Source organism: Adiantum capillus-veneris, chromosome 4, assembly GCF_014529385.1.
Source record: "Adiantum capillus-veneris isolate H3 chromosome 4, ASM1452938v2, whole genome shotgun sequence".
In the NCBI taxonomy this organism is placed as follows: domain Eukaryota; kingdom Viridiplantae; phylum Streptophyta; class Polypodiopsida; order Polypodiales; family Pteridaceae; genus Adiantum; species Adiantum capillus-veneris.
This window is the reverse complement of record NC_140934.1, coordinates 33,957,511-33,980,410: the sequence shown is the minus strand read 5'-3', so window position 1 is coordinate 33,980,410 and position 22,900 is coordinate 33,957,511. Positions and strand designations below refer to the sequence as shown.

General features: G+C 41.6%; 1 protein-coding gene across 1 annotated transcript; it reads left to right on the top strand.

Annotated features, from left to right (window-relative positions):
- The first annotated feature begins 2,347 nt into the window (after nucleotides 1–2,347).
- LOC147458965 (uncharacterized) lies at nucleotides 2,348–4,474 on the top strand. Its single transcript, XM_086509738.1, has 4 exons — nucleotides 2,348–2,517; nucleotides 3,097–3,459; nucleotides 3,557–3,767; nucleotides 3,846–4,474. The coding sequence occupies exons 1-4, from the start codon at nucleotides 2,499–2,501 to the stop codon at nucleotides 4,330–4,332; spliced, it is 1,080 nt and encodes a 359-aa protein (XP_086365864.1). The 5' UTR covers nucleotides 2,348–2,498; the 3' UTR covers nucleotides 4,333–4,474.
- The last annotated feature ends 18,426 nt before the right edge of the window (nucleotides 4,475–22,900 follow it).

Sequence of the window (22,900 nt, the reverse complement as noted above, 5' to 3'; positions counted from 1 at the left end):
GCTCTTGGTTGGATTTGCATCATAAAGCCAAGAGTTGTTGGTGTAGGCCTCCCTTCTCACAAGCTTGAAGTAGGTGATAAGCTTTTCATTAAAGCTTGAGAAGGAGAGAGAGAGTCTTCTTGCTTCACACATCGAGCAGTGTGAGTGTGTATGCAATAATGCCTTGTAAAATTCAGGCCCCCCTCTCTCTTGGTCGACCCCCTCTTGCTATTTACTCTTGCTAGCACCTCATTGGGCCTCTCCCAAGTTAGCCAATGAAAGGTAAGTAGCATAAGTGATAGCCTTCTGACATGTGTCCCCCTTTCCCCTTTTGTGAGAGATTTAGGTAATTAATTAATGCAACTAAACTCTTATTGGACCCCTTTGTCTCCTGGCCAATAGGAATCAAGCAAGCCATTGGGCTGCTGAATGCTCATTGGACCCCTTGAGAGACTGTCCAATAGTCTTCTAGAGAGCTTAATTCTTATTGGTTCTTTATTAAGTGTTTTTAAATTAATTAAACTAGATCTACTCTAGCCTAATTCTCATTGGTCCACCTCCATGGCCATCCAATAGGATTTGAGTACACCTTGTGGGCATCTGGGCTAGGGAGCTGACATGTGTTTCTCATTCCCTTTGTGTAAAGGAGCTTGTGAGTGAGTGTGTGTGTGTGTGTGTGTGTGTTTCTCTCTCATCCCCTACTTCCAGGGCTTGCCCCCTCCTTTGTAAGATTAATGAAGACTTTTTTGGTACACACACAAAGCATCCAATTTCCCTAGTGTGATGACCTTTGGACACAACCTTTGAATTTTGGAACCTTAGCATTTTGGAAGTCTTAATGGGCTGAACCTTAGGGTCTTTAAAGCCCATCTTGCACATTGCTCTTTTGTAGATGCCCCCCCCTTTGGATCCATATTTTCCCTCCTTTGGATCCCTACTCTGGCCCGTCTGCCAACCAATATTCTAGCTTTTTCTCCCCTGGCACTTCCCCATATTAAATGATCAGTTTAACATGAGAAAATCATTTAGGAGAATTAGATATTAGTTATTATGACACAGTCGCCACCTGTCAAGCCATCTTTCTCAACACTTGGCTGCCTCCGCTAGCCCATGCACTCCCTCTCTCATTCACCTGCTTGTCAGCCCCTCAAACAACACCTGTCGTGTCATGCACCTTCGTTTTCCCTCTCCAAGATATGGATTGCGGGTCTGCCTTGATGCTGCCGCTTGGCTGTGCTAATTTTCCAACACCCCTGCCGTTGCCTTCGGACAGTTGTGCCGCCTCTACCCCTGTCACATTTCCACCACCACCCCCCTCCTTTCACTTCCTTTTGTTTTTACTTTCCTTTCAAAAGCAATGCATCTTTCTTGATTCCCCTTAGTAAGACACTTTGGCACACCTACTCGCTCCATTTGATTCCATTAGTCAAAATCTTCTACAGATTCCTTGCTCAGGGCGCTCACTACATACAATTTAAAGCAGTACATTAGGTGTAGTTGAACTCACACATAAACACTACGATTTGAAACTCATTGCCCTAAGCCACTCCTCCACAACTGCTTTGTTGATGCCCACGTGATTTCTTCAATGTAAAAAAATATACCACCTTGTGCTCCCCCCAACCCCTCTCCTCGTCGTGCCACGTGCGCAGGCTTGTCATCAATGCTTGTCAATGGACATCACTTATCAAGCAAGTGAGACACCGAGGTGGGATAAGTGATGTTCTATTTTGCATGCGAGGTCGACAAGAGAGTAGCTGCCCTACCTCCATGGTGGCATGATGTCGGCCTTCCCTCTCGTGACACTTGGGCCACCTGTAAACCTACCCCCTCCCCCCCTTCTTCCATTTCCATTTCCTTTGGCTAAACCTCGCACGAGAATCTTGCTTGATTCTTATTAAAAGAAATGTTTTAAAATCGTTGCAACTTATTGATGGCTTATTGCGTGTAGTGCTTTAGCCATCTCTCGGCCTGGCACAACCCTCACTTAACAACCTGGATTGTTGCACCATGTAGAGGGAGGAAGGCCACATAATGCATCATGACCCTCCTGCACACCAAAATAAAAAATTCTATCTCCTCGGCTTGTCCTACTGCATCTCACAGGCATAAAATTTTGGGAAAATTACCAAAATACCCCTATAAGTTGTGCCTCAAATTTCAAAAATTCCCAAACTATCCCCAATATTCATGCATCTTCGTGCTGACGCCGACAATATCACACATTAACTCTCGTGTCTCCCTCTCTCCTCCACGTACAACGACCTCCACTTTTCCCCTCAAAGCCACACAAGGCATCTCCTTAGATTCTATTTAATAAACCTATATGCAAAATTGGGAAGTCATTACCGTGCTTTCCAGCGTGTAATTCATCTTCACCATCAAGGACGGGTGAGGCCCGACAGCTTCCCCAAATCAAGGACGAGGGACGCCACTGAGGTCACGACAGCTTCAGCCTTCACGTACACCTGCACGTGTTGCTCTCTTCTCATCAGTGGTCCCCTTCCCTCCCGGTTCTTATGGATTCAACCATGAAAGGTGAGCCCGTCTTTACACCATCTGTCTGTTTCTGTTTGGCCAAGCCGTTCTTACTTTGTAGGTTTGCCTCACTTCTGTCTTTACAGCATCTGTCTGTTTCTGTTTGGCCAAGCCGTTCTTACTTTGTAGGTTTGCCTCACTTCTGTCTTTACAGCATCTGTCTGTTTCTGTTTGGCCAAGCCGTTCTTACTTCGTAGGTTTTGCCTCACTTCTGTCTTTGCAGCATCTGTCTGTTTCTGTTTGGCCAAGCCGTTCTTACTTTGTAGGTTTTGCCTCACTTCTGTGTGAGGTTTTTTGGCAAAATACTCTCTCTCTCCAGTCCCTCTCTCTTTGCCGAGAAAAGCTCACGTTTTCACGTGTCTTGAACAAGACAAACAATCCACAGTTGACGAAGCTCACAGCTCCTTGGTTATTTTTTGTGATATATGCTCTTACAAGTTCTCAACGTCTTGCTCTTACAGGTGGTTATTCTTATGCTATATGTATGTATGGATAGACTTGTAACTTTTTGTGCTATATGTATGCATGGATAGACTTGTAATGATTCTTTACTATTAACTTTTGTGACTTGTTTTACAGATGACGGTTTGTCTAGGGAAGTGAAGGATTTTATTTCTCAGAAAATCTCGGAGATGTTGGATGGAGGAGACTCTTTGGAAGGAGATTATTCTTCTTATGTTGCAAAGCTCTTCGACAATGACCAATATATCGGGACCTTTACTTTTTTAGGAGAGAGAATTGGTGTCACAGACTTTCATGCAGTGTTCTCTCCTAATGATGAGCATATTCTAGAAGAGAGTCTAGCTTTAAAGATTGGTCAAGCAGACATAAAGGTTCAACATCTGGTGTCGTATCCCCATTACGACATCAGTGTGTACATGATGTTAGGAGCATTGCCTCCCTGTAAATATTTGGAGATTGGGCATGAGCCTCTTGCAATTGGTATAAATTTTTCTCTGGTTTTGAAAAATTTTAAGATTTTGGTTGACTTTCAATTGATGTAAAGTTTTTGATTTTTTTCAGTGTGAATTTGTGACAGGTGATGAAATTATGCTTATCTCCTTTCCTGCTCTTGGCGAATCAGATTGCAATTCAAAGCTACCCGTTATTTCACACGGGAAAGTCGAGCAGGCAGTACCCTCTCGGAAGAACAGCTTTCTTGTTGCTAAATATGAATGCTACGCTGGTTCCTCAGGAGGTCCTGTAGTTCTGAAAAGAACTGGCAGATTAGTTGGTATCCACATTGGCAGGTGGGTTTGTAAAGTTGAGTCTTTTTAGTGGTTTAAGTCATAATTATTATTTGTCAATTATGTGCATCTTATGTGCAGCATTTTCTACGAAGATAGAACCTATAATGCTCCAGCCTTTCTAACTCCTAGACAAGTTGATTACCCTGTGACATCTGGGGCTGTTCGTTGCCTATCATGGAAGCCCCCAGCAGCAGATATAGATTTTGAGGCTATGAGTGAAGGCAGCAGCAATAGCCAAGAGGGATGTGAGGGTATTGAGGTCAGCGTAACGGCTGCGTTGGATGCTTTTTTCCTCTCTCTAAAGGACGTAAGGGAAGTGGCCTTCTATGCTGCCTCAAATGCTTTCCGAAAGGGTCATCATGCGCGTTTCTTGCCGGCGCTGACGTTGAAGACGTTAATCAGTGTTGAGTCATTTGCTACTGAGACGTTAGCTGAGACAGAAGGTTCAACTTGTAAACATGGCTCTCGCAGGCAAGAGCTGCGGCGAAAGATAATTGACAAATCTTGGAGGAAAACGATGAGGAAGCTTCGCAGACTAATTAGAGCAGTAGGGCGTAGTACATAAGCTTGTGTCATTTCCTTGATGTAATGAGTAACTTGTTAATATAGTTTTGAAATGTATACATGCCCCTTTGTTATGGGCCAAAGGCAAACAGTGAAGTGTTCTACAGTTTTGATTATAGTTGAAGTTTGGTGCACATCGAAAATCTTGTGATAAACTCTGAAACGACTTTTGTTTTTTTGTCCATTTTTCTTAAAGTTATTATTTGGTTAACTATTATCTCTTGTCTGGAGTTGGGATGTACTGTTTGAGTTGAAAGTACTTTTGGGTTTTACTTTTATAAAGGTTGACTCCGGTTTTTGCAAGCCATTTTCATCATCCGGATTCCAAAAGGATTTTTGTCTCTGAAACACAAATCTAATTCAGGTTGCTTGTTTAACAAGCAGTCACATCTTCATCCGTTTCAAGTAACTTGGAATGCATTTTGTCTGGTTGGCATAAAGGATTTCCTTTGCTAGCCAAGTCTGTGCGGAAATGTGTGTGCTTAAGTTGGTCGTGATATTTGGAACCGTGTGAATTTGTATCAGATGTATATTTGATGTTGAAATCCTCTCGGTCTTTACTTAGTTGTTTGATTCAAATGGTTATATTGGATGTTTTTCTTCACAACATTAGTTGCATTTTATCTTACAGCTTGTACTTTGGCTCATCGATAAACTATGGTTGAATCCTTAAGAACGCTTCATGTGATGCACAAGAATGATTAACTTCCGAATGCATGATTGGTTCTGTTTACGGAATTGAATTTTTAATGAGGGGTGCTCATGGCTATTATGAGCAGCCAATCCAAAGCTACTCTTTCTCAGCTGATTTGTTTGTTCTCATCTTGTTCTTCTCTTGAAGGCCTTGGATTTTGTTTTTGTCTTTTCTGTATTCAGTCTCTGGCCTCTTTTGTACGGTTACTTTTGACATTTCTTTTCTTGGTCAAGGTTTTTAAATGTACCACATGAGAGGATTCATAAAGAGGCATTTTTTTTGGCTGTTTGTATATGTATAGTATTGCATGCCTTTTAAACCTATTATTTTGTGCTCAAGGATTTTATTGTGTCGAAGTCTATTGTTTGCAAGTAAGTTGTCCTCGAGATTGGGCCCCAGTGTTCGGGAAAAATCATTTTCACAAACATACAAAAATCCCTCCAAGACAAATTTGAACCGGAAATTTTATAATTCTAGCTAGTATTTTTGCAAAATTACACTAGTGTCCATGTATTTTAAGCGAAATTTTCTCCTTCTTGCCCTCCCCTCAATCGGCTACTTTGATTTTGCAATCGTCTCAAGGCTAAGCGGAGGCACACTATTCCCAAACACTGGATTGGGGTACCAATTTGTTTAATACGTTTGATTCCATGTCAAACCATGCTTATAGGAACAAAATATACCTAGAACAAAATATTGTGCAAATCCCATCCATTTTTTTTAAATAGCAAAACTCACAATTGTGAGTGAACTGTGCAAATCCCATCCATTTTTAAAAAAAGCCTATGAGACCAATCTATTAAATTTTTAAACGTTTTTGTGCACGTCCTATTGATTCCTGTAGTTGTATATGATTTCAGGGCCAAAAGTGTCAGGATAAAATGTTAAGATATAGTATTGCTTATATTTTATAGAAAATCGAGAAAAATGGACACTTAAATGCCTTATTTTGGTACCAAACTAGTGTTAAAACAATGGGATAGACGTTCCAAAGGAGTGAGCAAAATTCAAACAATACTCTGTTATATGTATATGTATATGTATATGTATATATATACAAAAAGGAACATATTCAGAGTCCCAAATTTCTTGGAAGCAGGTTCTTCTCTCTCTCTCTCTCTCTCTCTCTCTCTCTCTCTCTCTCTCTCTCTAGGAATGAGACCGAGACGAGAGAAGATGAGAATAGGAGAAAGAGCAAGACGACTCCGAATCTACAAGCCCCAAAGTGTGTATAGAGCACACACTGAGTACACATATATATTGGGGACTCCTTGCTATATATAGCATAAGTGTGGGCTCTCTATATAGCTCCAACACCCCCACCCAAATAGGAGTCCCTAACTATTTTGTTCTAGGTAAAAGAATTGCTAGGGCCTCTTTGCCGCGCATTAGCATGGGAGCATTGCGGAGTGAAGAGGACCCTCGGACATTGTGCTTTGTGAATTTCAATAATAAACAAATATCGAGAAAGGGCGCCAATCTTTGGGGACTAGTCTCTCTCTACACGGAACTTCGCCGTGCCGTGTGGTATCTCTCTCTCTCTCTCTCTCTCTCTCTCTCTCTCTCTCTCAGTTTAATTCAGTTCTTTCAGTTTCCCAAGGTCAGTGTCTCTAGTTTACTTGCAGTTTTTCCCTATATGTCCGGCTGGGTAGTACCAAATTTGGTTCCATGGCCAGTTTATTAGCTCACTTCATGATGTGGCATTATTTATAGGGCATCCACTTATTATTGGGTCGTGGGGTATTTGAAGGGAGGTAGGGTGGTCCCTTCCCCACCGCCCTTGTACTTTCTCATGTTGTTATGACAGATTGCCCAAGTTTTGGAGAGCTCTCTCTCTCTCTCTCTCTCTCTCTCTCTTACGACTACGGAGGACTACACAACATTGATGGAGGCTGCATCAGAGGATTCGGATCACGTTGGCCCAACATGCACGACGCCCGGTTAGACTACTGACCATGGAGGAGATTGATGAGATCCGCGAGCAACCGATGGAGGATCTCTTGTGATCTAGCTATCCCAACTAGCTGCTTAGTTCACATCGAGCAGTTTAAGATTCCATAGTATAGTATTTCATTTTTTCATTCCGTCATTTTGTCATCTTGTTGCTCTGACTTTGTATTAGATCCACCACATTGTAACTTTCTGGTCTCATAGGTCACTTTGGCCTTTTGAAGACGTTAATATAACATTTCATTTCATTTCTCTCTCTCTCTCTCTCTCTCTCTCTCTCTCTCTCTTATTGGAGCTACGTAGACATAGAGAAGATCTCTTGAGGAAGGGCTTAGAGATGGAGATACAGCTACAACAGCAGATACACATTTCTTTCAGCCACCACAGACTGAGGTGTAATAGACTTAGGCACTCTAGGTCGATGATCTAGTGCAGCACACACAAAAAAACTGAAAGAACTGAATTAAACTGAGAGAGAGAGATACCACACGACACGGAGAAGTTCCGTGCAGAGAGAGATTGGTCCTCAAAGATTGGCGCCCTTTCTCGATATTTCTTTATTATTGAACTTCACAAAGTACAATGTTCGAGGGTCCTCTTTACTCCGCAATGCTCCCATGCTAATGCGCGACATAGATGCCTTGGCAATTCTTTTACCTACAACAAAATATTGTGCAAATACCATCCATTTTTTAAAAAATCCTTCGGGACCAATCTATTAAATTTTTAAATGTTTTTGTGCACGTCTTATTGATTCCTGTACTTGTATATGGTTTCAAGGCCAAAAGTCCGAGGATAAAATTTTAAGATATACTATTGCTTATGTTTTATAGAAAATCAAGAAAAAAGGACACTTAAATGCCTTATTTTGGTACCAAACTAGTGTTAAAACAATGGGATAGACGTTCCAAAGGAGCGAGCAAAATTCAAACAATACTATGTTATATGTATATGTATATAAAAAGGAACATATTCAGAGTCCCAAATTTCTTGGAAGTAGAACTAATCTTCTTCTTTTCTCTCTCTCTCTCTCTCTCTCTCTCTCTCTCTCTATATATATATATATATACACACACACACACACACACACACACACACACACACACACACACACAAGTCTGTGACCCGTGCGATGTTGCGGCCAAGAAGATGTATGCTACAATTTTGGTAAATACCCCCCCCCCCCCCCCCCCCGCCCGGCCAAAAAAAAAAAAAAAAAACGGAGGTGACATCCATGTAATCTCTATATGTGAGTGTTTCATTATGAATTTGAGATCATAAACATTTTTAGGTGGTAATACGATTTTCCATCATCTATTGTATTTCCTTCAATTATTTTATCATTCTTAATGTAACATCAACTTCCTATGACAATGAAAAGTGCATAGACAATTGAACTACAACTAAAGTATGAGACCCAAACATTGGTACATAGTAGAAAATAGTCCCATCAATGCCATTGAAGCTCTTGGAAGTGGAGATTTTTCTATTGATGTAGATACAAAGTGGGCATTTAGTGCATAATATATTTATGATTTACCTCAGTCAGATATTTTTAGTGCTTTCTTAAATGGTGAAATATATTTGAGAAAGTATATGCAATGCAACCTCACGGTTTTGTCAAGATAATACAAGAAAATAAAGTATGTAAATGTAAGAAATCTTTGCATGGATTGAAGCAATCTCCTCGTGTTTAATATGAAAAAGCTGACACTCGTTTGGTTAAACAAGGCTGTCATAATAGTCCAATTGAGATCACTTTGTATGTCAAACAAGAGTGATGTATTTCTCATCGCTATTTTGTATATAGATGACATTCTTATTATTGGCCCGAATGAGATACACATTTCTCAATTCAAGGTTGAATTTAATGCCACTTTCAAGATGAGAAAATTGGGCTTTTGCATCATTACTTGGCAATATAGTTTAAGTAGTTTGATGGAGGTATTGCTTTGTGTCAAGCAAGATACATAAAGATATTACTATGTAAGTTTGGACTTGAGAATTGCAAACCTATTACTACTCCAATTCAAAACATGTTTGAAATTGAGTCTTTATCGTCCCAAAGATCTTGCTAATTTCACTCCTTATCAGGATGCCTTATTTATATATGCAATATAAGGCCGTATATTCTATCCAAATTTGCATGCTTTTGCAAACTCCGATTGGGTTGTTGTTATGATACGTGAGTGTCCACAAGTGGTTTCGGCGGTTTATGTTAATCATGGTTGAGCAAGAAGCGACCTACTATGGTCAGTTCTAGAAGCTGAGTACAGGGAATTCTTCACAACTATGATTGAGAGTGAATGGCTCCGACACCTTATGGCTAATTTGGGTGATAGATCGGACACTGCCACCATCATCTACACTAACAGTAAAAGGGGATTGGTTGTTGCAAGGAGCCCATTTTTTCATATTCACACAAAGCACATTGAGGTGCATTATCACTATGTCAGAGAGAGACTTAGAGCAGGAAAGATAAGATTGGATTATGTGCCGACACACAATAACCTTGCAAATCTATACACAGACATCACATCGTGAGAAAATCAAAGCTTTATGCAAAGCTTTGGGCTTACTTACCTTTGTGGATTGATCATGTCCTCGAGGCATGTCACTTTCCTATACACTTTAGTAAGCTCTTGTTCTTCGTATCACTCTGAGAGGGAATTGGTTACCACATATGTGGTAGTGATGTGTGAATACATTTAGGACCTCCGGGGCATTTTTCCCTCTGTAGGAGATTCCACCCCATGCATTGTATATCACTCAAGGGCTAGCTTATTTTTCTATTTACACACCAAACAATTTACTCTTTGTTGTGTGCCCTGTGGTTCTTCGTCTTCTCCAAGTTATGTGTGCATCCTTGCAAACCAATGTACAACAAAGAATGCCAATTGCAAAAAATTTATCATAAAAATTTAGTCAAATGAAGAGACTTGCTTTCATGGACTAACACTTTATGATAATCTACGAGTCTACTATACATTGTGTCCTTTCTGTGCACCTTGAAAAAAGTATTGTTAATGCCACTTTAGAAACACGAACAAAAACCATCAGCTAAATTCTTCTAAGGGATAAGAAAACATATGAATTTTTATGAGGGATGGAAAATAGATTACTTGAAGCCATATCAAATAGCGGGCAAGTAGTAACCTCATTGACATAATAGTTGTTATGCTAATTACAAAAATTAAATGCTATTCCTACTCCTACTCGGTCTAAGGAAATGAATGCTCCCACTCATCATGATTATTGGTATCCAACCAAGCAGCATACATATCTTTTCCTTTAAAAAAATTTCGCATTCTAGTAATAAAGGACCTGCGTTCTCCTTTACACTCTTGCTCATTAGTAATTAGCGATCTCTCTCCTTGACCAAATTTCTTACATAGAATTGTCACCCATTCTCTAGACATAGCATCTAGCTTTTCCAACTCCGGATCATAATCCTTCGGTGAGAATTACTTTGCTGCTTCAAAAACATCAAAATCCCCTTTAAAGCGATCCCACAATGATTGGCTTATGCTTCTAACATAGCCTTGACACAAATGTATCAAATATACTTATGTAGTATCATAAGTCTCATGGGGATTAGCTACATCTGCTTCACACATCGGAACCAATCTGCAAACAATAAGAGTGTATAGTACCTTTCTCATCTTTGTACATCAGTACACCCTTTTGCTCATGAACCATTTTAATAAAACTTTCTGTATGCTTTGTCTCACTTGAAAATTTAGGACCCAAGAAAGACAATCGAAAGGTTTCAACCACAGATCTAAAATGGTCCCCAATGCTAGACATGTTAACCTGCAATTCTTGAAATTTACAGTTTAACTCCAAGTACATCATCTACAGGGAAATGAAGCAAGAACCGAACCTTGTATTAGTGAGGGGTGCATATAATGTTGCATCTTCAGTTCTCATAACAACCAAATAAGCATGCATAAGTCTCACAACTTTTGTCAAGACCTGACCTTTAGAGAGCCATCTAACATCATGCATTTTTTGAGGACACAATTTTCCTCTTCTACCAATTCCAAAAGCTTGTACCACTTCAACAAGAAAACCATGCCTCTTTGCAGATTGAGATGTCCACTCATAAAGCTTCCTTGCGATTTTGTCCACAAATTTGAACTCTTTACATGCATTGAAAGCATCATTGCAGCAAGAGCTTCTCTATGAGCGATACAATGAAAACCCACAAGATGAAGAATCTCTCGCTTAAGCCTTGCAACCAACCCTATGTTTATGCCCGTCATGACGCTAGCACCATCAGTGGCAATTCCAATCATCTTCTGCGACTGTATCCCCATGCTTCTAAAAAAAGCAATCAAAGCATCATACAATGCCTCTGCAGTTGCATCCCTTGCTTGTAGAAGTTTTACGAACTTTGTGCATATGCATCCATTCCCTCCATTCTCAATATATGTGACATACAAAATCTTGTGCTGCTACGCACTAATGTCTATGCTCTCATCCACTTGCATTGAAAAAAATAAACTGCTTTTCAGATTGTTAGACGGATACGCCGCGACGGACGTCAGCACCGCGAGAACTCACCTAACATGTAATGTCAGCTAAGGACGAAGCTCGACCCGCAAGCGCGTGGAAGCAAGCATAAGGTGTCAACCTACACTCGACTGACTCCTAACTAATTCCTACAGAGGTCTCTACCAGTTGTCTAAGTCACGGCCTTCAAGAGTGCATAAGAGGAAACTTCCTATAACGCTTTCTAGAGCCGAACACCCATCAAACAATCTCGAAACACCATAGAACTTGAAGGAGACCCTACTAATACCAATAGGTCACTCTCCCTAAGGTCTAAGAACCAAAATCCCGACCCAAAATACCGACCCAAAATACCCGGTGCAGAAACACGTAGGATGTCTGGCCGAAATCTGTAGGTCTTTGTTTCCGAAATCTAAAGTGCCTAATGTGTAGTTCTACTCAATGTGAACGCGTGGATAGGCTACAATGCAAAATCAGACAATGTATGCTCACCCAAAAAACCGATGAAGCTTGTAGAAGGAGCTCGCAAAACTGGACAGTACGCGCGCAATGTAGATATCGACGCGTAGCTCTCGTCGGGGGCAACATGCTGCACTTCTCCGCACTAGATTCCGACCACCGGAGCACACGTTGCGTCAAGATGAAGCTCACACTCTCTCTCTCTCGTACATAGTACGCTCACTCACAGACTTCAAACTTGTTTTTAAAATGACAAAAGGTCTTTTATTAAGGTCAAAAAGTGGTATATATACCTTACAATTTCTCAAACCCTAAAGTTCCAAAATCAACCATCTACTCAATCTAACTATCAAAACTGGGATACAATCTGGAAACTTCTGTAAGTCCCAATAATTACAAGGTGAAAAATCAGGTTTTCCTTAATGAATGAATAATTACAAAAAATAATAGTCCTCTGAGTAGTTAGATGCCGTGGGGTGTGTCCAGCTTCTAACACTCCCCCCCTCCTTGCTCATGTCATCCCCGACATATGGCCTTGATCTGCTGCTTCATCTTATTGTTTCCTGTATCTTTAGCAGTGATTCGTACCTGGCATGGAGGTTCATCATTGTTGGGCCAAAGATGTTCGTATTTATGGTGAAGAACCATGTATAGAATGCTTCTTCAAAATCCTGGAGGTGATAGGATGGTAGAAACATGATCCTTTGATACAGCGCATGTATCACCTCCTTGGAAGGCTGACCTGACAGATCATAGGCGCATTTGTATGTATCCTCGAAGAAGAATATGCTGTCGGTCACCTGGCCTGGCTTGAAGGTCTCGAACACTGCTAAGATGGTTCTGCAGATTTTTCTCATCATAATGCATGTAAGGTCAGGTGAGCCAGTGAACAACTTTATGGCACCCGTTAGGGTTTTCACCATGTATTGGACACTTATTCTCTCACCTGCCTTCACGCCCGGCAGCTTTGGGTAGTTCAGCCAAGTGGGTTGGCTTCTTTGCAAAATTTCCTGTGCCTTCCACGTCCTAACCCTTGGTAGAGGACAGAAGCTGAGGTTGTCTCTGATATTTTTAGGTGCCTCCACCAAGTGGATTAGGTATTGTGGGTACTTTGTAAGCCAAGCCTTCCTCCACTTTGGCTGAGAATCTACAATAAGTTTAACTCCTTCTGGCTTTGAGGTGTTTGCATTGTAGAGAGGTACAACTGGCTCTTCTCTGATCCGCTTGTTTATTGTAGCTGCCTCATATTTCAGCAATGGATATGGGAGAGAGGGTTGAATCCACTCGCGCCTGAGATTGCTGGCGTCGATCTTCTGAATGGTCATAGATTTGAAGACCCTCTCCTCCCACTCCAAGGCTTCCTTCGTGGTTTCTTTGAGCTCTTCCTCTATTGCCTTATGCAATTTTTTCTCCTCTTCTTGTGTTAGATCCTGTGGCTCTTGAGAGGATCCTGCTATGATTTCCTCTTGCATGGGTGTGTCCACAGGATCTGCCACATTTTCGAGGTTGATGCCCTCATTGGCGGCTGGCCCTGAGCTTTCTGCCTCTCCTCTTTGCTGGCCTTTCAACTCCTCAATTTGCCTGAGGAGTGTTTGCTTTTCCGCTTCAGCTTGTCCGCCCATATTCACGAGGAGGTCATTAAGTTCGACATTTATTCTTTCTGCCTCCTTGAGCTTTAACTTCATGCCTTCCATTTCTTCTTGTAGGGATTTTTGGCCCTCTTCCATTCTAGTTTGCATGACTATAGAAACTTCATCCATCATTAACCTCTGCTTTTTCTCGAGAGTCAGTTCTTTCTGAAGTTCTTGCATTTTCTCTTCGTAGAGTTGACTCTCAGAAATGATTTGAGCCGAGCTCGTAGCTCTGACTCTAGCAGGTGATGCTCTCAACCTCTGGATGGTTTGGTCTTTGACTTTTACTTGGTCCTTGAGCTCAAGGACTTCATCCAGGCTTGCTTCCTGTTCTATCTCTGCTCTTTCCTTGGCATTCCTCATGGCCTCTACTTCTTTCGTTTCTTCTGCCAGCTGTAGCGTTAGATTATCTCGTTCTTTTTCGGCATCTCGCAATGACTTGCTGAGCTGCTGACACTCTTCTTCAGCTGCTTGTATTCTTTTTGCTACTGCCTCATTTGCGTCTTCCATTGCTTGGCAGTTTTGCAGAGCCCTTGCCAAGCTGGCCAGGAGGTCAGCTTCTCTCTCCTTTTGCCCTTGTCTTTGTGCCTGCAGAGAATCTACTTCCCTTTTGATCTTTTCTTCAGTGGCTCTGAGAGTTGTCACTTCTTTCTCTAAAGCCATGGATTGTGCCCTCAATCCGGCTAGCTTTGTCATCACCACGTCCCAGTCATTGGAGGGCGGGTGCAGGTCTACTTTGTCGGTAGCAATTTCTTTTAGCTCCACTAGCCTGATGCCTTGCATATGTTCTTTAGGCCCTGTCCTCGCCAAGTCGAATGCGACTGTGGTGGCTTCTTCCTTCGTATAGCCTGCAGCTAGCAGGTCCAAAAATGCATGGTAAGCCTCATCTAATCCTTTTTGCTCAGTTTCAGGCTTGGCCTCTTCTTTTTGTCTGTCCTCAGTCTCCTTGTCTTCCTGTGGAGGGCTGCTAGGAGGTGGTGAGGGAGGTGGTGATGGCTATGGGATGGGTTTAGGGCTGGTTGGTAAATAGGCAAGTTTCCCCTTTAAGTCCCTGTCTGCTTTTGTTTTTCTTTCTCTTTCCTGGCTCTCTTGTTCATCTAGCAGTTTCTGCCTTATCTTCTGTACTTCCTCCTCTGTGAAAGGGACATGAGGAATGTTTTCTGCCGCAACATCAAGAATCTCAAAATTCTTGATATAATCTTCAAAACGGTCCCTTTGCACTCTTCTGGATGATCCGGACATAGACTTGAGAGATGGCTTCCAGAGTTCGTTTAAATCACCCTTGAGGGCTCTCTCTGCTCGGAAACTCTCCATCAACCTCTCTAGTCTTGCCGCTTTTTGTGACCTTGTCTCTTTGACCGGAACTTGAGTAAACTCCTTCTTTCCTTTCTTCTGCTCGGGTTGCTCCTCTTCAACTGGCTCTAGCCGTCTTTTCAACCTCGTAGCCACCCTTGGTGCCCTTTGCGGCTCATCTTCCTTGTCTTCTTTTACTCTCAGCCAATCATTCTGAGATGGGGGGTCAGGCCACCTTCCTTTAGCGTGTAGTGCCCCATAAACCACCTTGGTGATCAGTTCTCCTGGCACTATGTAGGATGGATTTTTGTTGCCCATCTTTACTAAGCTGTCATGTATGTATGCCGCATAGTTGATTATCTTTGGGGTGCCTTTTGTCATTGCCCAAGTGAACGTTGTGGCAATTGCACCTGGCGGCATCCTGTACTTCTGTGGCCTCTTTGTGCACATGTGGAAGTACTGGTTGTATACCTGGCTCATGATTGCCACCTTTGGGTTGGCAATGTCTTCAAAGGTATAATTTGCCTTTTTCTCTTTGTACACCTTGACTTCATCCCTTCTTTTTGTTACACTGTCTCCCTCATTGGAGAGGTTTAGCGCATGGGCTACAACCCGCTCAGTGATTATTATCTCTGTATCTGGTTTGCCTTGTAAATATGTTACCTTGGCCACTCCATCCTCTTTGATGCTTGTTACAAACTCCCAGACTCTTTTGATGTCCACTCCTGCCGGTATTGCTTCGAAGTAGTTGTGGAGATCAATCTTCTCCACGTAGCCGGCCATCTTGCTTCGTACAAACTCATTGAGTTCTCTCTACAGCATTGGTAGCTCTATGACATTGCCTTCATTGTCTTTGAACACTCCCTAGTAGATCTTTAGGTGGTTGGACTCTAACAAATCCTCTTGTATCCAGGTGCTGGTGGGCTTTAGTGTTCCTTTTGGAATGACAAAGGGTTCCACTTCATCCAGATAATCTTTGATGGTCATTCTTTTCCTCTTTGCCGGTGACTTCAAGGCCGCCATAGATCCTGTTGCACTCAGTAGTCCGAAGTTAGCATTTTTTCCATATTAGCTGCGAAACTGAGTTTTACTTATCCAAACGACTTGAAAATTGAAAATAAAGCTTAAAAGGAACTTGTGAAGCTGTGCATGTGCTCACAGTGAAAATCTGGCCAAAAATTTCCATCTAGACATCCTACGCGTAGGATGTCTTTTTCATCAGAATTGGTTCATACTTGACATGCAGGTAGTGTAAGGCTCATGGAACATGGATATATGCTTGGATTTGAATTTGGATATCAAAAAGTGGATTTTTGGGCTGATTCAGGCTTTAGGTCACAATTTGGGTAGAATGTCCATCATAGGTAGCAATTGATGTCCAAATGGGTTGAAAATTGGTATATGGGCTCACTGCACCATGGTATTGGCTCCCATGATGTCATTCTTTGCACAGAAGGCCAAATTTATGCTGGAGACATGGCCTTCTGTGGGTTGTCCTTGGCCTATGGAACATGGCCATGTTCTTGGATTTGAATTTGAACAAGATTTGATGCTTGTAAGGCTCTGTGTGGTGTTTTTGGGATCAAAAAGTGTATCTTGAGGGTGTTGGGGTCAAATAATGATTAGAATGGCTTCAAATTTGATATATGGGCTCCTGATGATGAGGTGATTGGATCTGGAATAATAAATCATCCCTTGCATGCCAAAAAGGTCAAATAGACACCCTATGCGTAGGATGTCTATTTCAACAATTTTTCTCTTTGACCACACAGATTGATTCTTGATGTGTTGGTGAATGTGCTGTGCAAGTTTTATGGGATTTGGACAAGATTTGGTAGGTCTATGGCCCATTATTGCCTCTATGCCCTAACTTTGCGTTTTTCCATGCATATGAGGTCAAACTTTGTCCAAATGTGATGAAACTTGGTGTATGGCTTGTAAATGTCATTCAGAACATGTGCATGATGAAAAATGTTGGAGTTTGTGCTAAAAAGTTCCCTTGAGACATCCTATGCGTAGGATGCTTCCTGGTGATTTTTTTAGTGCTGGTACTCCCAGTGCTTGCCCTTGGCCCCCCTAAGTCCCTTTTGAGCTTAATTTCAACAAAAAAGTCAAATGGATAGAGAATAACTCCCTGTGTGGACTTCAGAGCCTCCGAGCCGTTTTCTGACTTTTGGAGTGCTTTTTGGCGATGAAATTTCTCGATGTTGGTCTCCATATCTTCCCGATCCTTTGGGGATCCTTGCCGTATGGTTTTTTGTCGACTTTGGCTTCACCAAAGCTCCATTTGGCAATTTGTGGCTCTAGAAGAACCCGTGGTTGCGTTTACATACCTTTGCTGATTTGTGGTGGTCTACCACCATAGGATTTGGTTGTTGATGGTCTAGGAAAGCCGCTCATGAAGTTTGGTGGCAAACGAACTTGCGGTTTGGCTGCAAGTGCAATTTGACGCTTTGTGTGTCTAATGCCGTTTCTGAAGTTTAGTGCCGCTTCAGGTCACTTTTTGGTCATGCGGGTCATATAGACTTGTCGAGCATGTCGAGATGCTCCTACCCATGAATTTTGGTAGCATTTGGTCGCCGTTTTGTTGATTTCCCATTTGGTGGCCTGTTGCGGGTTTCTGGGAATTAGGGTTTTTCCCAATGGTTTCCTACTGCCTTTGGCTATCCAGGACTCGTCTCCTAGACTAGGGTAAGCTGCCGATGAAGTCTTGTTGCTTTCGGGTTAGTCGTTAGGCCGCCGTCTCTACTTGTAGGTCTCTACCGCCCGCTTTGTGTGTGACCCCTACGCTACTTTTCGCGACATAATGACAAACATGCGCGAAAAGCTCAAGGTGGTGATCCTACCTCTCATGTCTAGAGCTCGTCGGGTAGTCGTGCGCATCGTAGAAGCTGTTGGAAGGTCGATCCGCTCTAGGTGGCAAAAGCTCTCTCCACAAAGTCAATAGTGAGAATGAGCTAAAAATGGGGTGAAAATTTCTTATAATGGAGGTCCCCGAACCACTTTTCATGAAATTTGACATGTGCTCCTATCTTCTGGCGAGATGTGGTTTAGGCTCAAAAATTTCTTGATTTGGACTCCATTTGCTCTATTTACCAGAAATTTGGCATTTCGGTCAAAATCTGGTCAAAACATGCTTTCCGCTCCAGTCTCATAATTGCACCCCCACTGTACCATAGGTTGTCCTATAGTCACTGGTCATCCCCATATTTTTTGTTTTCATTACGACTATTTTTCACTTGCTTTTTGTATTTTTGAAGTTTTTCTGCCGAAAAGTAGCAAAATTAAAAGGAAAATAGAAAATCAAACTCAGAAAATCCCCAAAAATCATAATAAATCACAAAAATCACCGCAACACATTATATACACTCACATGCAATTTTTATGGCCGGATTTCTCTGTTTTACCAATATTTTGCCTGAAAAATGGCTATTTCTACTTATATACACACACCTAGGGGCTTGATTTGGCGTTTGGCCCCATATACCTGTAGCTTCATGCTGTATAAGGGCATATATACTTGGGTTACTCTAGAAAATTTCGCAATCAAACAACAACCCTTAAAATAGTCGAAAATCATGCCCTTTTTTGTTGTTTCTGTTATTGGTTCCGCATTTGAGAGTGCCTCGAGAATTCCTCCTCCCCTCCTAGCCGTAGTCCTCCCGGACGACAAGCTATCGACTCGGAAATGTGCCGTGCATAGGTTGAAAAAGTTGTGCTAATGCCTGGCCATTTAATGTGGCCCTACTTGATGCATACTCGGTCAATGCATGTAAAAATTAATGTTGTGCAAGAGAAGGGAACAAGCATGATGCTTATTGGCATTCGCTGTCTAGGTTTCCTGCTTTCTTTGCAAGTAGCAGCTGTAACTCTACCGCTCTCTGTTTAATTGTCTTTTTTGCAAACGGCAATTGCTTTGCCGACACTGTTGATGGAGTCGTAGCTGATTCAAAGGATAGAATTGGCTGGGCCGTAATTGCTATGGGCCGTATTGCCATTGCTTTCCATTGGTATTTTGTTGCTGTCGGTTTTTGTAGACGGTTTGGCACTTTCTTGTTTGCCACTGGTTTGTCTTTTATTGGCATCCACATATGTCGGTTTCCTTTTTGAAATGCAGCTGTCTGCTTTCCGTTGTTGCTTGTACTGAAGGGAGTTCCTTTTGCTTTTGCTTTGATATCCAAATGTGATTGACATTTGGGTTATGGCTAAGCATTTTCTTTGGGATCCATATCTGTTTTATGACCTTGGTTTGTGGTTGAACCTTCTGCTTTGTTGGAATATTGTTGTTGCATTGTTGTTTGTCCGCCATGGCATTTCTATCCTTCCGCATCCATACTTGTTTACCTTCTTTTGGTAGCCTAGATTTTTGCATTGTGTCCGGTGACTTCATGTGTCTGTAATTAGCATGGTTGGATTTTACCTGATTGTTGGTCTTGGGTATCATGTTGTTCTTTAATGGCATTCGTGCTTTTGGCTTTGTTTCCAGTGATTGCATGGCTTGTAGTTGATCATGCTGGTAATGCTGAGCAAAAGCTATCACCTGTTGTTCATGTTCATGCGGAATTTTGACTGCCTTTGCTTTCCAATCTATCTGCACATTGTACTCTTTTTGCCAAGGTTGGCCCAACATCATTGGGTGTTGTGTGCTTTCATCTGTCACCACATAGAATTTGTGTGGGTAAATAAATTGATGTATCTGTAAATTCAATATAGTCCATCCCAATGTTTTCAACGGGTGTGATGTGCTACTTTCCAGCACTTGAGGAGTAGGATGAAGTTGACCTGTGATTTTGAGCTCTTGGTATAATCCGAAAGAGATCAAATTTGCTTGAGTTCCAGAATCAAGCAATGCTGTTGATTCAACTTGATTGGTGCCCACTTTGACCGCAATTATTGGCTCCACTGTTTCTTCCTCCAATTTCGTCAGTCGAATTGCATTGATTTGCAATGGTGGTCCACTTTGTTGTTGTTGTCGCAGAAGCCGTCTTTTTGCAATGCGTTCTTGTGCTTCGGCTTGAGCTTCTTCTCGTACTCTCTGTTTTTCTTCCATTCTTTGTTTTCCTTGATGAATTTGTTGGAGCATCTCCTGTGTGAGTGGTAGATGATACCTCCTCAGTCGACATCGAGCAATATCCAGAGGGCATGTCAAAGGTTCGGCGTAAGAGAATAGTTGCAAAAGCAAGAAACTACACATTGATAGGTGAGGATCTCATGCTTTATGGCAAGGATAGCATTTTGAGAAAAGTGCCGTACAAAGAAGAGATAGGCTTGATTTTGGAGCACTACCATGAAGAAACACGCCATCAAGGCAAGGATCAGGTTGTCTTTTGTGTTTTGAGAGCAGGTTACTATTGGCCCTCTATGATCAGAGATTCTTATTTTTTGTGCAAGTCATGCCATGAATGCCAAGTGTTTGCAAATCGGAAGCTTTTGGTTGAGCCTCAAAAAGCTATAATGTCTTTTGATGCATTTGCAAAATGGGGAGTAGATGTTGTAGGTCCAATGCCAAAGACCAATCCAGTTTGGCATTTCTTCACCTGCTAATGTAGCAAGCTTGACAGCTCCACTTTGTGATAGATCACTAATCACAAATGGTCCCATCCCTCGCTTTTTAAGTTTCTTGGCATGTTGCTTCAGGGTATAAACAAGTACGTAATCACCTGTTTTAAACTCTTTGGTTCGCACATGTTTGTCAAAAAATTCCTTTTGTCTTCTCTTTTTAGCATAGATTGAAGCGACAGCTCGTAAGTGGAGTTCATCTAGCTTTTCAAGATCATCAATTCTTGAAGAGAGCTCGTACCCTGTCCATTCTAAGATTTTTGCTACTCGTAGGGTTGGAATTAAAAACTCTATGGGTAGTATAGCATTCAGGCCAAACACCAGGTTGTATGGTGTTGTTCCTATTGATGTTTTGTAAGCTACCCTGTATGCCCATAGTGTTGAGTGTAGCTGTTGATCCCAATCTGTTCTTGATTCTGACATTTTTTTAGTGAGAACCGTACATAGTGTTTTATTAGTGGCCTTAGCTTGCCCATTGGCTTGTGGATGGTAAGGTGCGGATTTCCTATGTATGACCATGAATTCCTCTAGAAGATATTCAATGACTTAATTAAGAAAATGTGTTCCACAGTCACTGACAATTTCTATTGGTAACCCGTATCATACAAAAACATTCTCATACAAAAATTGTGCCGTGGTGCGTGCATCAACTTTTTGTGTTGCTTTGGCTTCGACCCATTTTGTGAGATAGTCCGTAGCCACAATGATATATTGGGTATGGGTGTGATATGCAGGGGGTGATATAGGTCCCACAAAATCAATGCCCCATTTTGCAAATGCTCTTACTCCCATAATTGGCTGTAATGGCATCTCATCTCTTTTTATTGGCACCTTGGTTCGTTGACATGTGTCACAATGCTTTACAAACTCTTTAGCATCCATGTGCAATGTAGGCCACCAAATTCCTGCGGTTAAGACAATTTTTGCCGTCTTATCGCTCGAAAAATGGCCTCCACTTATTCCGCTATGTGCATGTTCTAGAATTAGCAAGTATTCGCTTTCACTTGCACAGATTCTAAGTTGATTGTCCTTACCTCGCTTATAGAGTTGGTTCCCAATTAACTGAAAGTCACGAGCTTCCAGCTCTATAGCTTTTTTTCGTGCTCTTGTGATGTTCTCAGGGAACGTCCTGGTGGTTAAGAAGTCAATGATATATTGACACTATGCAGGTGCTATGTTTACCTGAAACAAAGTTGAGTGATCCACTGGTCATTTGGCACTACATATAGTACAATTGGTAACATAAGAATGTGTGTCCGCATACATAGTTGGCCAATAAACCCCTAACTGTTTCAGTCTCTGGTATGTCTTCACTGTTGAACAATGAAATGCACAACCCTGGACATGTGCCTCTTCAAGGTAGAACTTGAATTCTTTCGGATTTATACATAATCGTAGGATTATGTCAGATCCAAGATGATACAGCCGTCCTGCTATCAACTGGAAGTTTTTTGTTTGTCGAATTGTTTATTGTTTGGATCTGCATTCCGTATTATAAAACCTACTTCCAAATGAAAGAATGCTAACAATTTTCTCAGACCATTTGGGTACCATTTCAATGTTGAAAAGATAAGCATCTGGTATGTCATCATCTACTCCTTCAGAAGCTTCCCCGTTGTGTATCCTTGAAAGATGATCTGCTCGTAGATGGGTTTTACCCTTTTTGACCACCACTGTGAAGTCAAATTCTAGCAATATAATAAACCAGCGTACGATTCTCCCTGTATTGCAAGGTTTATTTACTAGGTACAAAAGAGATTGATGATCTGTGAAGAACACAAATCTGTTTGCAAGCAAATAATGCCAAAATTTCTTTACAGCATAAATCATTCCTAACCCTTCCCGCTCGATTGTTGTGTAGTTTTTTTCTGCACTGTTTAACCGACGACTCGCATAGCAAACCGGAAAATCCATTGTTCCGTCTCCAGGTTGAGTTAGAATACTTCCAATTGCATATGTTGAAGCATCAATGTGCACATGGAATATCTTTTGCCAATCTGGTGCCTTCAGTACAGGTGCTGATATAAGGTTTTTCTTCATCTTTTGGAATGAAGTTTCACACTCCTCGGTCCACTCGAAATTGACTAGCAAACGATACAGAGGTTGTGCGATAACCGCATACATGTATATGAATCTTCGATAATATCCGCAGTGTCCCATGAAGGATTGCACTTGTTTCGCATTAGTAGGCTTGGGTAGGTCTACAATGACTTTGACTTTGTCTAGGTCTGTGGTTATGTTGTTTCTTGAGACAATGTGTCCTAAGATTCCTCCTTGCTTAACCATGAATACACACTTTTCCGGGTTAAGATAGATTCAATATGTCCTGCACTTTTCAAAGACCTTTTGCAAATGGGCAATATGTTCCTCTTGTAGAAGAGAGTGTACACACATGTCATCCATGTAAATTTCTAAGAATATTCTTAGGTATTCCTTGAATGCGTAAGTCATTAACCTTTGGAAAGTGG

What these genes read in the sequence shown, in the direction of transcription:
- LOC147458965 (XM_086509738.1), top strand. An exon ending in GCATGAGCCTCTTGCAATTG is followed by an intron (nt 3,460 to 3,556) that starts GTATAAATTTTT and finishes AATTTGTGACAG; the next exon opens with GTGATGAAATTATGCTTATC. An exon ending in GTTGGTATCCACATTGGCAG is followed by an intron (nt 3,768 to 3,845) that starts GTGGGTTTGTAA and finishes TCTTATGTGCAG; the next exon opens with CATTTTCTACGAAGATAGAA.